The sequence below is a fragment of the Gymnoscopelus microlampas genome (assembly GCF_963454915.1).
Source record: "Gymnoscopelus microlampas genome assembly, chromosome: 13".
Lineage (NCBI taxonomy): Eukaryota > Metazoa > Chordata > Actinopteri > Myctophiformes > Myctophidae > Gymnoscopelus > Gymnoscopelus microlampas.
The window spans coordinates 20,847,584-20,868,613 of record NC_139950.1 but is presented as its reverse complement, the minus strand read 5'-3'; the positions used below and the strand labels follow the sequence as shown (position 1 = coordinate 20,868,613).

The following is a 21,030-nucleotide window of genomic DNA, read 5'->3' as shown; positions in this document are numbered from 1 at the left end:
AAGCAGCTACCCATTAACTGTAAGGGCACTTTATGTGCATCTACATTCATCTATGTAGGGCAGAAAGCACTGCTCCCTTTCTGCTCAAAGTGCTGATCTCCCCAGCCTAGAGGGGGTGGATTGAAAGCTGAACAAAACAGACTTCATTTGGAAATTCTTCACCAGTGAAGAATAGTCACATATGGGAATATGAGTGACATGATTTTTCTTTTTCTTTCTTTCTTTTTTGCCTCCCCCGGAAAGCAGGCTGCAGAAACCCTGTTATGGTATTTGTGTGGATTTTTTATTTTTATTTTTCAAATTCTGAATTAATATAAATCTGTAGGACATACACCTAATATGCAACTTTACAGGTAGTGTTCCATGCTGATGGTGGCACTTGCGGGAGTCTTGAACTTGCAGGGTTAAGTGCCACTTGCGTGTGCGAGTCCTAAACTCAATTAATTAATCCCATTGGTTCTGCAGAACGCTTACAATGCTCCCCTTCACCGAGAAACCGTGGTCTCTAGTCTAAACCTTGCTAAAAAATGTTTGTTTTTTTTATGGGGCTCTGTGTATAGTGTTTCTATACGCCGGTGAAAAGAAGATAAAGTCAGACCGGTTGTCTCTTTAAATCAAGCTGCAGTGTTGATGTGCCCTCCAGCTGAAATGGTAAGAACCATTCCCACCTCTGCGGCAGGGCAACAGGGAGCCTGACCGAATAGGCGCACGAGAGCGTGATTGGCTTTTGGTCTCGCCTCCAGTCATGGAGCAGAATTTAAGCATTTAGTCCGTTAGGTTCTCTCTTGTTGTTGGTGTGTTTTCTTTTTTCTTTTTATCCTGCGCATCCCTTTATGACATTATTTAATTTGTATCTCCCATGTTCTTTTGATCATATTACTCGCTCAGATATTCGCTCTCCCCCATAAGCGAATATCTCGCTCGTGTAATATTCAAAGAACGGGGGTTACGTTCATAACCCGACGTTTTCGTTTCCATATCATCCGCAGAACTCGGTCGCCTCCATCCATTTACCGCTGGCTGCTGGTGGTCCGCCTGTCTCGTCCTCTGCGTTGCAATCTGTTGATAACAACTCCACCTGCAAGCTGCAGTTCATTGTGTTTCGCAATGGGAAGCTGTTTCCATGCACGGGGAATTCGTCCAACCTGGCGGATGACGGGAAACGGAGGAGCGTCTCAACACCAGTTGCTTTCACCAAATTAGGTAAGAAGAGGAAATCCATTTTTATCATCATGCTGTGTGAATGTGATGTCAACGCTTTACTACAGCATGGCGACTCAACATGCATGCCTGGACAGTAGCCTGCGCGCACATCATTATAGCAGTTTATAACACACCATTTTTGGACACAGTGTATGCCATGTTATACTCCATTATAATGAAACTCATGCATGACATTTCATGTTTACTGGGAGAAGAAAAAATGTATAACTTAATCATTTCACAGATGCATGATAGAAATAAATTGGCAACTTGTTTGCATTTTATTTGACATTTTATGGGTCGTATTTTTTTTGCCTAACTGAACATATAGGAAACCAGAAGTCTCGCCCCAAAACACGCTCGGCCCCATTTCTTTCGCGGACCAGCGGTTCTTGTATATTTGTTTTACTGAGGATAAGGTTAGAAATAAGTTTAGGGTTAGGCATAGTTTTACTGAGGTTACGTTTAGGAATAACGAATAAGGTTAGGGGTTTGGCACCATTTTACCGAGGTTACCTTTAGGAACACCAGGTTAATACCGCCGGATTTGCCCCGCGGGGCGACTGTGTTTTGGGGCGATCTTTTTGGGTATCCTAATAACCTGTAACTGGCGCAATGCCTGAATAAAGTGTCCTCTTGTTGTGTGTGTGCATGCATGCCTGCGTGCGTGCGCTCGTGTGCGCGCGCGAGTGCGTGTATGTGCGCGTGTCACGGCGCGTGCGTTTATGCCCTACGCGTCTTTTTTTTGATGTGGCACTTAATAACAGACGTTCCACTTGGTTTCCCTAATGGTAACGTGTGTATGTGTGCGTGTTCCGTGTGTGTATGTGCGTGTGTGTTCCATCGTCGCTTTAGATGGGTGCAGCCTCGGCAGCGCGGTGCACTCCGTCAGCATCGCTCTCAGGCACTTCGCGCTGGGTGTCGAGCCCACCGCAGCCTACTGGGACTTTGACCTGCTGGATGGGCACGGGGGCTGGCGGGCAGAGGGCTGCCACATCACCGGCTCCAAGGGCAACACCACCACCATTCACTGCACCCACCACAACAACTTTGCTGTGCTAATGGTGAGTAGGGCCTAAGATCGATCGATTGATTGATTGATTGATTCAAGATTGATTACTTTATTAACAGTTTGCCCCAAAAAGCACAGAAAGTACAGTTCCATACAAGGTCTGCTGTGTCAGTGTGGGTGTCATTCATCTCCCACCTGCAGGGTGGGACCCATTTATGGGTCCCACCCTGGAAGGTGGGAGATGAATGACAGCCATATATCACCCATATATGTCCCTTGCTGTGTGGTGTTAGTGTTAGTGTGGTGCCCTGCTGTTGCTTACAGGCCTATTATACATGGTTCAAATGCATGCTTTTTTTTCTCCACAAAGGAATAGAGGGGGGGTCACGTGCTTTGCCAAGCACTTCTCCTCCACGCAGGGACCTTTTTAAAAAGCTCGCTTTATTGTTCCTCGGCTGAAGGGAAAAGGATTGGGCTAATGTTAATGCGCCATGGGATTCATTGGCTCCGGAGTGTGTTCTTTTTTTGCCTATACGGAATTATTTTGGAACGGAGAAAAATCGTGAAAATCTTTGAGTAGAGCCTATTATATTTTTTTCAAAGCGAACGTTTTTAACTCCAATGCTTCTGGGGGTCCCCCGGAACAGCATATTTTAAGATGGGGGTCCTCATTGCGCGTGTTTCGGTGTCTAAAAGCAGCGCAGGAGCTGAAACGGTGCTCGTCGATAGAAGGATCTTGTCAGTAGCTGCTCGCCTGCGAGCGCAAGTGGTGTAGCTCCTACTAATTGGGTGCGACCTTATGCCGACCAAAAGAAATGTTCGATTCTAAAGCCTCGCGTCGTTAATCCATCTTCTCGCTTCAACTTGCTCTCGTCGCCGCCGCGCGTTCTTCCCAGCGAATATACCTTCTGACGACGAAAGACGACGATCGACGGTCTCCTATTAAAATTGATTTCATGAGGATAATACCAAAAGCGCAATGGCATCTCATCGCCCAGTCGTTCCGTAGAAGAGCCGCTGCGCCTCGAAACGCTTTTGGATGAACAGCAGCAATCCTCCGGATGTTTACCGAAGAGTGGGATTCGTTAGACTGGGAGGTCAGTGGCTTTGGTATAGAGAGAGAGAGAGCATGATGATGATGAAAGTGCTTGTGCTTTGAGAATGATCATGTCGGGTATTGCTTTTTTTTCCTCCTCCGAGTTGCCTTTTTCGTACCTGCATATTTCATGAAGCCTGATCGTTTCAATGCCGTTGTTGTTCATGTGTGTAGACACTAGACAGAGACATGCGCTGCGTGGCTCGAAAACCCCGCATATAGAGAGGGGGAAGAGTGAGCTTTACCGAGGAAAGCAGCATCTATAGGAAAATCGACAGAATGCTCTGGTACAAAGTGGGGTGTGCACAGAATACCAAGGTGTTGTGAGATGGAGCGCAGATGTCAGATCGTCATTGTGCAGGACTGTGTGTGTGGCAGTGGATGTAGGCTATTCAACATCATCCAACCTGTTCTTATAGGACCGTGGTCCAGTGGATGTTGTAGGGCTATATTCAACACCCATCCAACCTGTCCAGTGTGGATGTAGGCTATTCAATAGCCACAAGCTGTTTCTTGGTGAGACGCTTGACGGCGCACCGTCATCGATGGGCACCTTATTGTGGCTGTCGGAGCGAAACTAAAGCGAGATCGGGGGCAATTTAGTAAATGGACGTGGCAACAGATTAATGATTTGAACTTCAGGGCACGTAGGCTACACAGCGCCTTGAAGCGACGATGATGAAGATGATGGTGGTAAGCCATTAACAGCAGAAAGGACCGCACAAAGAGTGATGTTGTAGCTATACTGTATAGGCTGTGTGTGTGTGTGTGTGGGTTTTATATTCGCGTGTTTTGCGCGGGGATCGTGCGCTTACTAATGCAGTCACCACACCCGCCCAGACTCCGCAGTGCCCGAGAAAAGGACCCTTATTTACGGACTTGTGACATCATTCTCCCCGTCGGCACTATCTCTACAATGTGTTGCAATGATGTCCATTAGCTGCAGAGCCGCCTCTAAACCAGCAAAACCTGTTGCATAATCTTTTCATGTCGAGGCTGAAAAGGAATCTATTCGAATAGAGGCTATACATCTTGTCCGTGTGTGATTAATCTTGCAAGTAAAAGAGCCCTTTATCTTCAGCCCAAGCTTTCGCCTAATATGCTGTGAAATAAAAAAGAAAGCACCAAAAACGAACTTCAAGTCACTGCTTCGGTGTTTGAGATGTAAAAATCAACTGACAAGAAGCTGGCAGAGACTCCATATGCTCAAAGTTTTCTACAGGCTTTTAATACGAAACGTTGGCTATGTTGAAACAGGTTGGTGACAGTGTTATTTTGACCAGAGAGAGGCTGGTGTGGTCATTTCCTTGGTGTGATGATGATGATGGTGTGTGTTGTGAACATCAAGGTTGACTAATTAGAGTATCTAATATACTGTGTGTCACTACATAGCCTACAGTATGATTCAGATTGTAGATAAGTCATCTGCAATGCACAGTCTAAGAATTGATCACGTGGTGTATCTATAATATTGAACCGGCACACAGCATTAACCACACAACTTGCCAGGTTTGAAGGATGAATAATGCATACAAAATCATTCTGAGGAATGTGAGAAAATATCAAAGATACCCCAACAGACAACGCAATCTCCACCTGCTGTGAGCTAGACTCACTCTCTCATTTAGCGCTGTGGGGCCTTGTGTGGGTGTGTGCATGTGCATGTGCACATGTGTATATATGTGAGTGTTTTGTGTTCGCAGCTGTGTGTGTGTGTGTGTGTGTGTGTGTGTGTGCGTGTGCGTGTGCGTGTGCGCGTGTGCGTGCGTGCGTGCGTGCGCGCGTGTGCCAAGCCAATGCCATTATTGTCCCTGGGGAATATTTGGAACCAGCTCGACTGTTTGGGGGATATTCAAAGTATTTTAATGAGAAAACTCTTTGGACTTAGGCTGCGAAAGAATTGCACGGTGGAGAGAGCCTCTGTATTGGATCTGTGATCAGAATGCTAAATAGCTGACTTTGGATATGCTCTGTTGTAGCAGGGAATTCAGCGAGAGTCCCTGAGGTTTTGTTTGGGCATATACAATAAGTACCACCCCCACACCCCCTGCTGTGGCTTTCTGTAAAGGCTAAGAATAACATAACAGATGAATTCCTTGACTTTGTTCACATAAGCAAGTGGATTGTTGTAAGGATGATACAGACTGTTTGGGCTCAGTGTGGTTCTTTGTGTTTGTCTTTTAATCATGTGCGATTTAGACGAGACTGTGGCTTGTGAGGCCCCTTTAGAAAGCAAAGCAAGCCCTTGGGACTTCAGCACCGTGGAGAGTTCCCGTTCTCATGTGTGTTGAACCAACCCCCCCCCCCCCCCCCCCAAAAAAAAAAGCCTGTTAATTCTCCTCTCCATCCATCTATCCTTCTAGCCTCGAGCAAGGCCCCCGTCCGTGTCTGTCTGTCTGTCGGAAAGGGGAGGGCTGACTCACTCATTTACAGCAATGCAGCCTCATCATTTGTCTTCATCACCGTGACAAGACCCCCATCGACCCCCCCTCCCCAACCCCCCCCCCCCCCCCCCCCCTTGCCCCGCCGATCGTCACCTCTTCTCTGGGCTCAACTGGTGTGTGCATGCACTACTATGTGTGACGTGTCTCTCTTGTTGTCACAGAGGTATATATAGCTATAGTTTCAACTGAAGGTGGTAAACATGGAGAGAGTGTTGCGGAGGCAGAAGTTGATGTATGTGATCGCTGCACCGCTCTGTTTAAACCAATAGGACCTGGAGAAGCGTCTGTGTCATTTTTAGATGTATTTGGCTATTTAAAAATAGCAGATCTACAAACTCATAGCGCGGCACCGAGTGCAGCGCTATGAGCTTGTAGATCTGCTATTTTTGAAAAATCTTGATTTCTTTTGCAAATCTTTTTCTTAAACATTTCAAAAATATTTAGTTCCAGGGACCCCCAGAAGCATAGATTTGAGTTAAAAATGTTGTTTAAAAGATTTGCACAAATGTTCAAGATCTTTCTGAGCTTGTATATCTGCTATTTTTTGAATAGCCAAAGAAATGTTAAAATTACACAGATGCATGATTTCCCCGGTCTTAATGGATTAATATGCACCAGCAGACCTTTAGAAAGAGAGGGGCTCTTTTGGACTGGGTGGAGGGGATAGCTGTTTTATTTATTTATTTATTATTGTGTCAGCATCCAATCATAACGAAGGACCTGAGGCCACGGTCCAATAAGGGAAGAGCTGTTAAGGGATGTATTGCTGTTGTACATAGGGATACAATGAATATGTTAACGCCTGTTAAAATGAAAGGGTCCAGCGATGGCTGTTGCATTGCAATTAGCGTGGGGGAGCTTTTCTGCTTGAATCTTTTGACTGTGTGTGAGTCATTGTCAGACATTGTGCTTTGGAACTCGGCTTGAGAAACCTTCTATGCATTTAATTAAGAATAAAGGTGTTTATGAAAATATAGAGACAGACAGACAGACAGACACAGAGAGGGAGAGATAGAAACAGACATACACATTTGCACTCAAAGGGCCACAATTAAATGGAAATAAACAGCTTTTTGTGTGTTATCCTTTTGACAGATACACACAAGGAAATAACTCAGAGGCAATGATGAAAGAAAGGGAGTTTAAAATAGAAAGTAGAGATAAGGAATCTGTGATGACTTCTTGCCAATAAGTGTCCTCTAATTAGGCGTCTTTAATTCAAAACATATCCAAGTAACAATGTGCAATGGTAGTATTTTGTGGTGCTTCAAACAGGGGTGATACAGTCATACAGTACTTTAATTCTTGATGAATAGGAAGGGTTGGCTCGTGAAAATGAACCCCCGCTGCAGCTTTCAGATCCTCTAGGAATCACACAAATGTGGGTGGATTTTGACATTTTGAATTTATAGGTCACACAAAAATGTGGAGAGTCTTTATATGGGTTCCCAGGGAGGTAAAAATCCAACGCACAATATAAAATATTGTTTGGATGCCTTCAAATACGCATATTTTTACATTTGTTTAGGGTGGCAGACGAGCACAAAAATGTATTTCACTCATGAGCTCAAGGCAGTGTTCACAAACACTCACTCCTGTTTTGAAATGTTTTGAAGGTTCATAATGTTGACTAGGCTACACACAAAAGTCTTGAGTGTTACTTTAACTCTCAGTGTTAAATGAACACACCCCAGATTTGGAACAACTTTTAAGAGATTGATAGGATTCGATCAATGATGATTACTTGTTGGGGTGACCCAACAGGGCCAACTAACAGTTATGATGCATACTGTATCACATGGGTGAGAAATACGTTTGTGAGCGTGTCCCTGCTGTTTGTCATTCCCCTGCTCTCTGTCCATCTTTCATGTCTGTCTCTCTCTCACTCTCAATATCGAAATAATTAGCAGAAATGCTGAAAAAGTAATCTAGAAAGAAGATGATTACTTGTTTAGAGATACATGTGGGTAGGATTATGTGCATGGATGGGTATGTGATGATGATGTCTGATATCCAGAGGAGGTGACATTGTCGGGGACTGCCCATAAGTCCGACATCCCATTACTCCGACTACGTGGCTTCCACGTGCGGTTAAGGTTAGGGTTAGGGTTAGGTATAGGGTTAGTATAGTAACCGTCGGAACAATGAGCCATCGGAACAATAGTGTCCAGTGCCACTGATTGTATTTGGAGAGCATGTACCAGGATGTAAGACACAGGTGTATGTGATGAAGGCAATTGTATGTGATTAAATGCACACAGCTGTTGGAGGATTATGAAAAAGGACACAAGTAAAGACAGTAAAAGGCAGTCCTGTCTCCGTGTGTTTGTATGTTAAGATTGTGGATATCAAACACTACAGTCAGTATTATCAGTTGATATGGATTCCTTGCCTTATTGAAGGTCTAAAAGGTCAGGGGGGGTGTTGTTTTGTTTTGTTAAAGTGAAACTTTACAGATTTTCAACGTGAATCTTGTCTTTCTATTGCGAGGAGGACGTTTGAAAATGCGGTGCTGGCAAATTTAACATACATCTCAACTCATTCCCATTCATAGCAACGCTGTGCTTGCTTCCATGTAAGATACGGAAGAGGAAGTAATCAATACCGTACACTCATGGGGGCCTCCATGATGCATTTGTGTGATCCATAGCAAAGTAGGTGGATATTAACACTGAAATAGGGCACATAATAATAATAAATAACAATAAACTTTATGAAAGAGATCAAAATTGTAAAACTAAAAAGATATAGTAAACAACAAATAGTGTAATAGAAGGCATAATAGTATAGTAAGCAGTAAGGCAAGCCTTAGATCCTCAGGCAGCCACAAAATTCAGATCGCCCCAGTAAATTAGGCGAGTTTTAGAAACATCCAGGAGGACCCTGATGGAGGATCTCATCTTGCGCTCGGGCTCATATGGGACCGCATATCTAAAATGTAACCAGGAGCCTAGACTTGTAAGGCTTTTAAAAGTCATCAGTAAAATCTAAAATTCAGTTGTGAAACTCACAGGCAACCAGTGAAGAGAAGCGAGGATGGGTTGTAATATGGTTGCATTTATTTTGAATTAGTTAACAGTCTAGTAGCTGAATTATGCACCGGTTGGGGACTGGAGATAGCCTTTTTACTGAGCCCTGAGTGCAGGGAGTTGCATTAGTCTAATCATGATGAAATATAAGCATGAATGACCTTTTCGAAGTTTGCAAATGATGAGTCTTAATTTTGGCTGTTTCAGCTAGAGGGAGCATGATTGTACAACCCCTTGTCATTTGACCTTTGAAGGAGAGGTCAGAGTAAAAAATAAAGAAATCTTGCCCAGCTTAAGGACTGCATACTTAGCATTGCTGGACATGCTGCCATGCTATGACCGGAGGGAGCTGGTGGAATTTCGTGGACTCAAATGTTGCCTCATTTAGCTGGAGGAAGGTCTGAGACATCCAGCGCCCAATGTCACTCACTTATGAATGACATTTACATCTATCTTATGGATATGAACCGTGACCTTTGATAAGGTTACACTGGGCACAGTCTAGAGATGCATGGCAAAATATGGTAAATGAAATGAGTTGATATAAAGCAACTGTTGGGTTACATAATCTCTTCTAGAAGATTCCAAATGTGCAGACAGTACACTATAGAGAAACAGTTCATGACTAGTCGAGGAAAACACCATTCAAAGGTCAATACAATGAAACTGATTGTGTTTTATTCTGTAGATTAGGAGATACTCAAATGTTATAGATAGATGGAGTATTTTATTGCCATCAATTTAAAAGCGCCGACATAGATAAACCACAAAAAAAGCCGAAGCTTGTTTCCATTGTGGTCCATTAAGACAATTACTTTAACACCCAACCAACAGACAAAGACATACATAATTATATATGCATATGTTGCTGTCCGGCAGGAACCAGCTAACTCCATTTTGACGCTTTTGCATTTCTTTCCATAAATCAGGGCCATTGAACACCCTTTACGTCTGTGTGTTGGTAAAAAAAAAAAAAAAACAGTGAAAAGCATTAAAAAGTGCTTCTGACAAAACCAGCTAACTCCATTGGATCCTCAAATTCTCTGCTAAACCAGCGAAGTCCACCAGAGTTAGCTGGTTTAGCTGACTCCACCCCCTTTTGACCTCCAACCTCATTGTGAGCTTAGAGGTCCATTCAGCTGTTCTTATCAATGATGAACAAAACCTCCTAACTCCATTTTTTTCATTTCCTGAAAAATTAACATTTTGGAGTTAGCTGGTTGCTGCCGGACAGCAGAGATATAATATATTTTATTGAATAATCCAGTTGAATTTGTTACTCAGAATTTTCACAAAGCATTTTCACAAGGACAGACCTGGTCTAGGAATGAATGGACCATGAGTGTGTATTCAAATCAATGTGTTATTGATGTGAGCATTTTTAATAAGGGTTAAGGTCACTCATGCTAACAATGTGCCAGCCACTTAGGACCAGTTACCTTTGACCCCTACACTGTATTTTCTCCTCAAGTTTGGTTAAGACATGGCCCCGCACTCTGCACATCACCTCTATGTATCTGTAGGCGGGCATGCTGCCTAGTAACCAGCCCCTGACTCAAGCAGAGACATTCTGGTGCTGTGTGAACTCCCCCCACGCAAGACTGGAGGAGGGGGGCTTGTTGCTCAATTTAATATATGCACTGATTTTCAAGTCTAAGTGCCCGTCTTTGCTTTGTCTATTGGTTGTGAGGGGCCTTCAAATGGCCGGGCTCTCCAAAAGGAGGGCTAAACAATTAGCAAGGTACTGCTCAGTATCAGCTATTATAGGAAGCCGCTCAATTTGGAGGAGGCTTTGTTTCCTTTACCCATGATTGTTGTCTGCTGTGTGTTGACAAGTATGCCAACATTATTGTATGTAACAATGTTCTGCCTTATACAGTATGCACTTTGTAACTGGCTGTTTTCCCATTATCTGACTGCACTGGCAGTGTTTATGTCCTTTGTACAAGGCATTTCTTGTACTTCTGTTTATGTGGGCATAAATAATTATTTCAAATGTGTGTGCATGTGGTGCGTGTGCGCGCGCACATGTGCTATATGTGTGTACTTGTAACCCAAAAGTACATCGAAACCTTGGATTCACATTGTGTTACTTTGGTGCTTTAACCACCATGCACTCACTTCACTGTCTCCTGGTTAAAGCAGCCAGTTGGAGGAAGGCCCTATGGCGTCTTCAATAAGCCCCGCTGTTCTTCAATAACAGATTGCTGCTGGCCAATAAGTTGACATGTGATGCAGATTGTTTTCTCCCTGAGTAATGAGTTCAGAGCTCACAGCCCACCATTTATCTCAGCCATCAACAGCTTTGCCCCAGCGTTAGCCGGAGTCAGCCAATACTCAGTATTGGCCCTATTTCCCTGACACGCCATATTGGACACCTTCGGTACGTCGGTTCCCTTATATGCATCCCTCTATTAGGCCAGATAACAAATTGCATTGCTTTAACCTATTGTTATTCAAATTATGTATGCTCCTCAGCTAAGTCTATGAAAGGTTATAATACTGCTGCTTACAGCAGAAGGAAGTGTTGCGCTAATGTGCACGCTTGTGTGTGTGTGTGTGTGTGTGTGTGTGTGTGTGTGTGTGTGTGTGTGTGTGTGTGTGTGTGTGTGTGTGTGTGTGTGTGTGTGTGTGTGTGTGTGTGTGTGTGTGTGTGTGTGTGTGTGTGTGTGTGCACGTGCACTCGCCCACCCGATGGAGCAATCCAAAGAAAGTTAATGGGCTATTCAGTGGTCTCGCAGTTTTGATGTTGTTTATATACAGCCACTGATTAATTGGCAGCTCAAACAGGCTAGCGCACCCGCTTTTTTTTTATGGAGAGGCAGAAGCAATTGCTTCAAATGTTAAACTGTCCACGTTGACAAGCCGTCTTTATAAATGATAATGATGCCATTACGTTCAGTTTTTATTTCACAATTTGATGATTTTGGCACAACCAATTAGTGAGATATGAATACTTGATTGGGGTGTAAAGTGATTTTTATGGCAATAAATCAGACACGTAGAGATGATCAAGAGGTTTGCATGGCCTCGACTAAAAGGCATTATTAGGAATTTGTCAAATAACGGATTTGTTGATTTAATCGATAAATCTGTAAAATTGTGTTTGCTGCAATGCAATCATGGCGAAACCAGACTTTTCAGGTTGGTGAGGTTGACAGCTGAGCATTGTAATGTTCATTGTGCAGGTTACTGGCTATTGAAAGTTATGGATGGAAGCAAGGCAGGGTCTAATAAGGACATGGCTTCCCGGTGTATGGCAGGACAGTCTAATCTGAGATCTGAGATCCTTCACCAAAACAAATCCACGGATTTATGCACTAGAAATTTGGCACTGATCAGTCTAGTGGTTTATGAGATTAGCCCCGGACACATAGACAGTCGCACGCACGCACGCACGCACGCACAGGCACGCACGCACGCACAGGCACACAGGCCCGCTTCTAAACAACTTGCCACGTACTGTAGTAGGAGCGACACTATAAAAAGCATAAGAAACGTCTAATCTACTATCAAAGTCTTGGTTGACCAAGACCATAATGATTAATGGACAGCACTGGGTGGACATAGCATTATATCTACAGTATGTATATCTCCCAAATAGTATATGAATACGCACTGGTGTCTGGGCACACGCACAAACAAGCAACACAATTCCAGATTATAGATGATTCAAACATAAGTCATGCCCATATGAGCAATACACAGATAATAAACAGTGTATACTATATGGCTGTGTTATAATGCGACATTTGATCTGAATCTGTCCATGTATTGTGAGTCTTTTTCTCAGACACCCACACACACACACACACACACACACACACACACACACACGCACACGCACACACCACAGCTGTCCCCTCCACAGTAAAACATCCTCAGTGTTCATTTAACGCTGAGAGTTAAAGTAACACTCGAGATTTTTGTGTGTGTAGCCTATAGTGGACATTATGACCCTTCACACACCCCAGAGAAAGCTCAAATGAGGACACAGGCTCTGAAAACTCCACCATCACTCTCTCTGTCTCTGTCCCTTGGTCTCTGGCTCTCTCCCTCCCTGTTTTTCTGTAACACTCTCTCTTCTCTCTCTCTCTGTATCTCAGACAGGGTTCCTGTTATTGCGCACAACATTTAACTGAACCAGACGGCACCTCATTTGCACAACGCTGGCCAGGCTCGGCAAACACATTAAGAGCTTGTTGTTGCTGTTGTTGTTGTTTCTTTCTTCTATTAAAAGGCTGCATATAGAGCGTGATCCAGTCCAGTTTGGCTCGCTGCTCACTCGGCTGTCTGTCCGCATGTTAACCTGTCTCGTCAGCCCAGACGACAGCAAAAGAATGCCCTGATTTGACCCCACCCCACCCCACCCTACCCGCCCCTCCCCCCCACTTTGTTGCCAGGTTCAGTGTGTGAGGGCATAGATAAATAATAATAAATTATTCCTCCACTCCTTTTGGGGTATTTTTGTCGCTGTATAATATTTTTGCACATAAAGTTGGTCCTCCGCATTTACCCATCTGAATTATTAAGAGAAGTGCATGGGCACGTGGACATTGCTGGGCGGCCCAGGGGGTGAACCAGGTTCCCAAACGGCCTCTCTACCCATTCAGCCATGGCGTATTGTCCTAGAAAGCACAACTATACAGTCTGGAGACTAAGGGTGTACTAACACTACCTGTTGTGAAGAAATAGTGCTGCCTAGAGCGCTTTTTTCTGCTGAAAACAAAAGGCGACATCCTCCACCCCCAACCCGCGGTATGGGGCATTTCACAACCGCATCCAGGAGCTCCCTCTAGACCAGTGGTTTTCAACCCTTTTCATATCAAGGTCCATTCTTTATTCGGCATTTGAGCCACGGACCGCCGTTTGATGAGATTTAGCCTCTCAGACCCAAGACTTAGAATATTTTGTTATCGTTGGATAAAGATTTTGGCCACAATTCCATGCTGTATTGATGTTGGTACCATAGGAGAGATGACAGGCAAACGTTGATCAAAATAACAATTCTTTAATTAGGTAATGCAGATGTTTAACAATAATTTAACTCTTGAGAGCGTAAAATGAAACTTACCCACACTGGACCCTTACCAAGCGGGTCCATTTGGTTTGGTAAGGGTCCAGTGTGGGTAAGGGTCCAGCCACCTAGGGTGCCTGGACCGCTACGCTACGGCCCAGGCCAATGGAACTAACCTTAAGTGTATCTTAAGTTCCTATCGGTATCACAATGACAATTCTTTTCATGGTTTTAAAGAAGAAATACCATGACATTTACTCTACATTTATATTTGTATATTAATGCTAAATTATCTTTTAAAAGATCTCACGGTCTACCAGTGGGCTCCTCCGGCCCCACAGATTGGGAATCTCTGCCCCTAAGTGACAGCAGCTTTCATAATAGACTTGATCATGGAAATTGATTAGGCGAGGGACTGCTATACCAGCACACAGCAGCAAAACTCTCAAGTGTTAATTGAACTCGTAGAGTGTAAAAAATGATTTTACACTTAAATTAACACTCTGTTTTGCTGAGCACCCTACAGCCCCCCCCCCTCCCCTTCGTCCCCTCCCAGGCAAAGATTCACCAGAGAGCCAAGTGGGATCAGCAGCACACGGCCATCGATTTATGGCTTGATGACCGTTGACCTTATTGCCTTGTGAAAAATGCCTTTCCTTTCCTGCAGCATGCAAAAAAACACTACCCTGTGAAATACCCTCAGTATTAATTTGCAACTCTGAGAGCGTGTACACGTGTAACCAGATGGACCCGTAAGTGTCCATTTTGTTATATTTGTATGCTCTCTCTGAGTTAAATTATTTACTGTGTAAACAGCCACGCTCCTGCATTTATTCATTTCTTTATCTACTGTGTGTGGATGTTTTTGTGCTGCCGCTGTCCACTGTTGGTTCCCTCAACTTCTAATTAGCAAATGGTTATTGAAGCAATGTGTGTGCACTCCTGTGAGGACGATAAGGGCAACGAAAAAATGAGACTTGCGTAAATTGAAGAGAGGATGAGAGACGGTGGTGGCGGGGGGAGGTTTGTGTTTGAGCCATGAGGTCTATTAAAGTCTCTGTTTATTGGTCCCACAGACTTTATGAATATTAATGTGAATATTTTATTGTTTCACCTCGGCATGAATTCTGTCTAGATACAGTTGAAAGTTGGTAGTCTGAATAGATTCAGCTCTGCTTGTATTCAGTGAACCACACCTTTCTCTAAGGAGACAGTTTGACCCTAATGACACTGGCTTCCATTTGACTGTGTTTGCTTGGATATAGTCTGTGTTGTTGTTGTTGTTGGTCAGGAAGCAGCTAGGCTGGGAATTGAAATAGCAGTCTGGTCCAAGTGATGAGCAATAGACCTTTTTCATGGCGGCCATATTGATTCCTATTTTTGTTTATTCATTCCTATTTGCTACACACTCAAATAGGCTATGTAATAAGCATCACATTCAGCAAACATGATAATTGGATAACTGATTACAAAAATATTTAAGGTAGGGTAAATTATTTGCTTTGATTAAAATAAGTGTTAAATAGCTCTATATTCTGATGGTAGGCTACTCATTGCTATAGAGTGTTTGTTCAGTAAAAGGAGTCTCCCATGTCCATGCATTTTCAGTGCTCTCTCCTGATTGCCTTAAATGTTGTCACCTACCTGAAAATGTACTATATTCTGTTTACAAAATAGCTGGAGAGACCCCTGTGACCAAACAAACGCTCTGTAGCAATGATTACTATCAGTATAGTACTTTAATCTTTTAACAAATGTACCAAAAAATATCACTTACCCTACCTTTTAACATCAATGCAGCTTACCTACATGAAACGGTGTAATTACAGGTGGTCAATTTAACTTCAATCAAGTAACTTTACATGAGGATAATACTGTACGCTCACAATATAAACACAACATAAATCTGAGGTACTCTGGATAAAAAAAATTACAGTGTTGCCAGTTCTACAGTATTTAACATCCGCTCACTCTTTTGTTTTGTTTTTAGTACCTGATGTTTTTGGGTCAATGACAGTGCTTTGCAGCGTTCTCTCCTGAATTCTCCTCCGCGTACTACAAAACTCTCTCTTTGAATTTTACATGAATGTATGTCTGGGAGCCATGTTCGCTCTCTACTCTGTTGTGGAAAATTTCACTGGCACCTGTTAAATATGGTATTATTGTTAACATAGCAGCCACCTTGAGGCACTTGTACGTTACTACAAACAACCTGTTTGTGTTTTTTCTCCGGCCTGCATTTTGGACCGGCCTTTATTTATTTGTGTCGACCATGCCCCTGGCCTTTGTTAGAGACCCAGCTTTTAATTGAATACACGCCATTTTCTAAAGTACTGTATGGTAATTAATGTTCCGTTCCATTTAGTGTAGCTAAGCCTCTCCGGTGAGCCAACGTGCAATAGCAGCACCCTGACTCTGTTTTACCTGAATGGAAAAACAACACTAAAAGTATGTATCATTGGTAACACCTGTGTGACACCTATTATTATAGTGTCAAAATGGCTGCTGTGAAAAAGGTCTATTGGAGGCACTTGGCTCATCATCTCTCATGTTTCTGGTGTGTTTCATTTTCAGGTATTTGTTGATGTGTCTGTACCCCTTTGTGGTCATATTACAGTGTGTGTATGTATGAGTGACATACATACATACATACATACATGTACGCATACATACAAACAAACAAACAAACAAACAAACAGACAGACAGACAGCCACAATACAATAGAAAACTTTATCTTACGCAATTGTGTTTTATGAATCATGAGCAATGAGCTCATCATTCATTCATTCGTTCAAGCCGTTGTTTATGCTCGAAGAGACTTTGCGGTTGCCCTCATTTACGTCGTTGAGATACAGTACGATTTAAAAACCATGTATTAGAAACAGTTTCAGACATTTGTGGGTCGGTCTGCAATCAAGGTTTTAAATTGACTATATGTTATAGAAGACCTGATCTGAACTTAAGTGTGAGCTCGTAGGTCATTCCAAGCGCCTGGGGCCCTAAAACAAAAGGCTGTTTTACCCAGTCCAGTCTGTACTTGGGGGACCTTAAGCATGAGCCAATCATTTTGAGCGTGTCATATACGTACGCTCTATGGTTCCAGTCAAATGTCTAATATACAGTGTATAGTGTCCCATCAATGGCTTTAAAGATAAACAGGTACCAGTGCTTATTATGCCTATCAGCCAAGGAAGGCCAACCCACTCTATCATACAAGATGCAGTGATGAGTCCCATATTTTTCACCAGATATAAAACAAAGAGCAGAATGATAAACGGCATCTAAGGGCTTAAGGAGCATCTCCATAGATAAAAAAAAAATGCTTCAAAAACCCTTTTTATACAGGTCAATGGGAAACTAGCTTTGTTCCTGTATAAGAAGAAAATGTGTTTCTTCAATTTACAGGCAAGATGTTGCATTTAAATGTAAATTTTTCTTCAAGACAGATTCCAAGGTACTTGTATTCAGTAACCCTTTCAATATTGGATCCATTTGAAGTAGTAATGTGCAAAGGGTCCTCTGTTGGGAGTTCACACTTAGAACTTACCCAATGAGGGCACAGACACATCCAGCCTGTAGAAGTGGGCAAAGGTCACTGGAGAAGTTCAGTTTGCCCACCGCACAGATGTCCTGAACACTTGTCCTTGAAGGAGTTCCAGGGGGTCCCCAGCTAAATGATAGATTTATCAACCAAATTGACTCTAATGGGTCTGTAACTCAGAGAGTGTACAAATGGAACCAAATGGACCCTAACGGGTCCATTTGGTTCCATTTGTACACTCTCTGAGTTAAATTAACATTGATTTTACGATATAAATTGGGGTCCCAGAGATAGAAATGCCATTAAATGGGGGTCTGTAGCCTAATGCATGTCAAACTGGGGGTCCTTGAAATTAAAATGTTGGGAAATCACTGCTAGAGCCGTAACAATCTTCTCTTATGGGGGTCCCTGGCATGGGGTCCGCCGGCTAATAAGTGTCAATTTGGGGGTCCTTGACATGAAAAAGTTTGAGAACCACTGCTCTAATGCCTGGTGGCATTATGCTAGACTCTAGCAGCTAGAGCTATAGAATCCACAATCCAATGGGAGAGGTGTGTTGCTTGGTTAAGGGTTTACCACGATGTGGTACAAGCCCATGAGACAAAAAGCTTGATTGGATCTCTTCAGACCCTTAGTTCTTGCCCTGTAAATGCGTAAAGATCTAACAAGGGCAAAGCTTATGCAAGATCTGCTGTTCCTGGGGTAAGAAAGAGGGAGGCCGAAAAGCCTCAAAATCTACAGGAATATAAGGGATTTCGTGGGGGTGAGAGCCAGATTAGGCTTTAATACCACCCTCTTGTAATCATCTACAAAAACTCAAGCACTCGGGGTGCACTGAGAGGGCCTGCAGATCACTCATGCGCTTGGCCATAGTCAAGGCCAGGAGCCTTGATAACCGGGCGGCGGCACATCAATCCTTTCATGAAGTGACACACCAAAGGGCGGCGGCTCACCAAGGCGCCTTCCAGGTCAACGTGGCTCGCTGAAATGGCTGCGTACAGATACGATCTCGGCCACTCCTGAGCCAGCGTGTCTGACATGTAGTGCAAAGAACAGAGAGCACACTGCAATCTCCTGTGAAGCAAACAGGTTGACCTAAGGGTGACCGAACCGCGTACAGACCTGCTCCAACATCTCAGGAGGGAGGGTCCACTCCGCATAGTGGGCGGTTCCTCTAGAAAGAGATTGGCTCCCTGATTCAACACTCCCGAGCACATCGGTTGCTGAGAGTGAAAGGAGACGCTGGCTGCTCCGCACAATCAGTTTCTGAACTATCTTAGTCCTCCTTGCCGGTTGATGTATGACACCACGCTCGTGTTGTCTGACTTGATCAGCACACGGTGTCCCTGTACATATAGGAGGAACCGTCAGAGTACTAGGTGAACAGACAGCAGTTCTAAAACAATCATGTGCTTTGTCCCCAACTTGGGGCCCCATAGCCCTCTTACTGTCCTGCCCTCACACAAGGCTCACCAGCCCTTGTAAGCTGGCATGTGTGGTGATCACTCTCCTGGGAGAGAATACATGGGTCGTTCCAATGGCACAGCGCTTCTGCCCACACTAGAGTGACCATAATGTGAGGCAACTTCCACCTTAGTAATGGCTTAATTCAAAGTCTGGCTAGCAGTACTAGTTCAACGGTGGATGCCATGAGTCTGTGCACCTCGCGAAATCGCTCCAGACGTCACCCTGACTAGTGCCAGATGGGCCCTGAATTCTACAGAGTTTTGGGGACGATGCCTATGAAGTGAAGGCTCTGTGCGTGCTGAAGCACGCTCTTGTCTTGATTCACCACAAAAAAACGAGGACAGACAGATGTTCGAGTACCATAGCTGTGTGCTCTCCTGTGTGGAGGATAGGATGTGGAAATATGCGTCCTTGAGATTCACAGAGGTGAAGAAATCTCCTGGATGTACCATCTGTAACAGGGTGCCACTTGCTATAGCTGAATGGGGAGAGAGGACGCCTGGTAAACAGAAGATGCCAGGTTCAATTCCTGTGTTGAGGTGTCCATGAGCAAGACACTTAACCCAACTGCTGAGCAGCCATCAGCTGGGTGAAGCTGAAACAGAATTTCCCCCGTGGGATTAATAGAGTCTACTATTATTATTAACTTGCACAACCGTAGATGGTGTTTGAGGGGGAGAAAAGTTGTGCAAATCTTTGAATATATATTTTTTTAAACGAACATTTGTAAAATATTTTGTTTCAGGGACCCCCAGAAGTAAAGAGTTACGTATGTGTGTGTGTGTGTGTGTGTGTGTGTGTGTGTGTGTGTGTGTGTGTGTGTGTGTGTGTGTGTGTGTGTGTGTGTGTGTGTGTGTGTGCGTGCGATTGCCAATGTGTGTGAGCACGCACATACACACTCACTCACTCACACACACACACACACGCACACACTCACGCACGAACACACACACACACGCATGCACGTTCATGTGTAAAATATGCGTCAGCATTTCTCCAGCGATGGGGCTTTGCTCCGCGGCGTGCTTTAACTTCAAAGCTCGCTCACTTTGCCAAACCAAATCCCATTCCAGTGGGTGAGCGATACGCTTGGGTATCAAAGGTGAAAACTAATCCGGATGCCGAAAATTTCCCTCCTCTCTCACTGTCCAGGCAACTGTGCCCACGCCTTTACAAATGCCCTTAATGAGCCACTAGCATGTAAATGGCCAGCAGAGGGGATGAAGTGCCCACTTACATCTAAATGGCACAGATAGCACTACTGTCAGATGAAGGAATGGGTTTGGATGGAAATCTGTAATCAAAAATGGAGGGAAATTGTTGCGCTGAGGGTTAATATAATATATACAAGATACTATAGAAAAAGTTGATGAATGTTTTAAGCGAACATTTTTAACTGTCAAATGTCTCAACAAATGTCTTCATCTTTCTGAAAAACTATCGTTGCTATATCAGTGGTTCTCACACTTTTTTGGCCACGGACCCCCATCTCTATATATTGTATATCTCAATATGTTGTTCCAGTGACCCCCAGAAACAAAAAATGTAGTTAAAAATGTTTGCTTTAAAAATATATATATATTCAAGATTTGCACAAATGTTCACGATTTAAAAAAAAAAAGAGCAGATCTGCAAGCTCGTAGCATGGCACTCTGTGCCGCGCTACGAGCTTGTAGATCTGCTATTTTTGAATAGCCAAAGTGTAAAATAATGCGTTTTAGCTCAAATCAAAAAATGACACAGATGCGTTCCCGGTCTTAAAGGGTTAATAAAGTGTAGTTGTCACAAAGTGCCAAGGCACACCTGTACTTGCCTCATGGCACACCATTGTGTCTCGGCACACCTTTTTGGGAACCACTGCAGTAGGCTTCTGAGCTGCTATAGCGAGGGTGTGGGTGTTGTTGGTGGGTGATGATATACTGTCCCTATACGTAATACGTATCTCTCTGGGTATGTATTGTGCTATATCATTTAGCTGTTCCTTATCTCCCCCGATCTCTGCTGTCCCCCATTCACTGCTGTCCTCTCAAACAGCAATCTGTTTTCTGTCTCACACACACGCCCTGTATTATTTGCTGCGTGTGCATTCAGAGCCTTTCATTGTACGCAGTACTATGCATGGTTGACTGCGTTGATTCAAATATTTCCCTCATCTTTGTCTCCCTGGTTAATAAAAATTGAACCGAGAAAGTGACAAGCTCAAACACACTCACGCGTACA

The 21,030-nt window shown here is 43.7% G+C and overlaps 1 protein-coding gene across 1 annotated transcript in view; it reads left to right on the top strand.

Moving 5' to 3' along the window:
* The window catches only part of adgra1b (adhesion G protein-coupled receptor A1b), a gene marked incomplete at its 5' end in the record, with an annotated part of 227,687 nt that overhangs the window by 164,990 nt on the left and 41,667 nt on the right, over positions 1-21,030 (top strand). The window contains 2 exons of the mRNA XM_084075590.1: positions 990-1,203; positions 2,059-2,267. Coding sequence (XP_083931716.1) covers positions 990-1,203; positions 2,059-2,267 — 423 coding nt within the window. The remainder of the gene's footprint in view (positions 1-989; positions 1,204-2,058; positions 2,268-21,030) is intronic.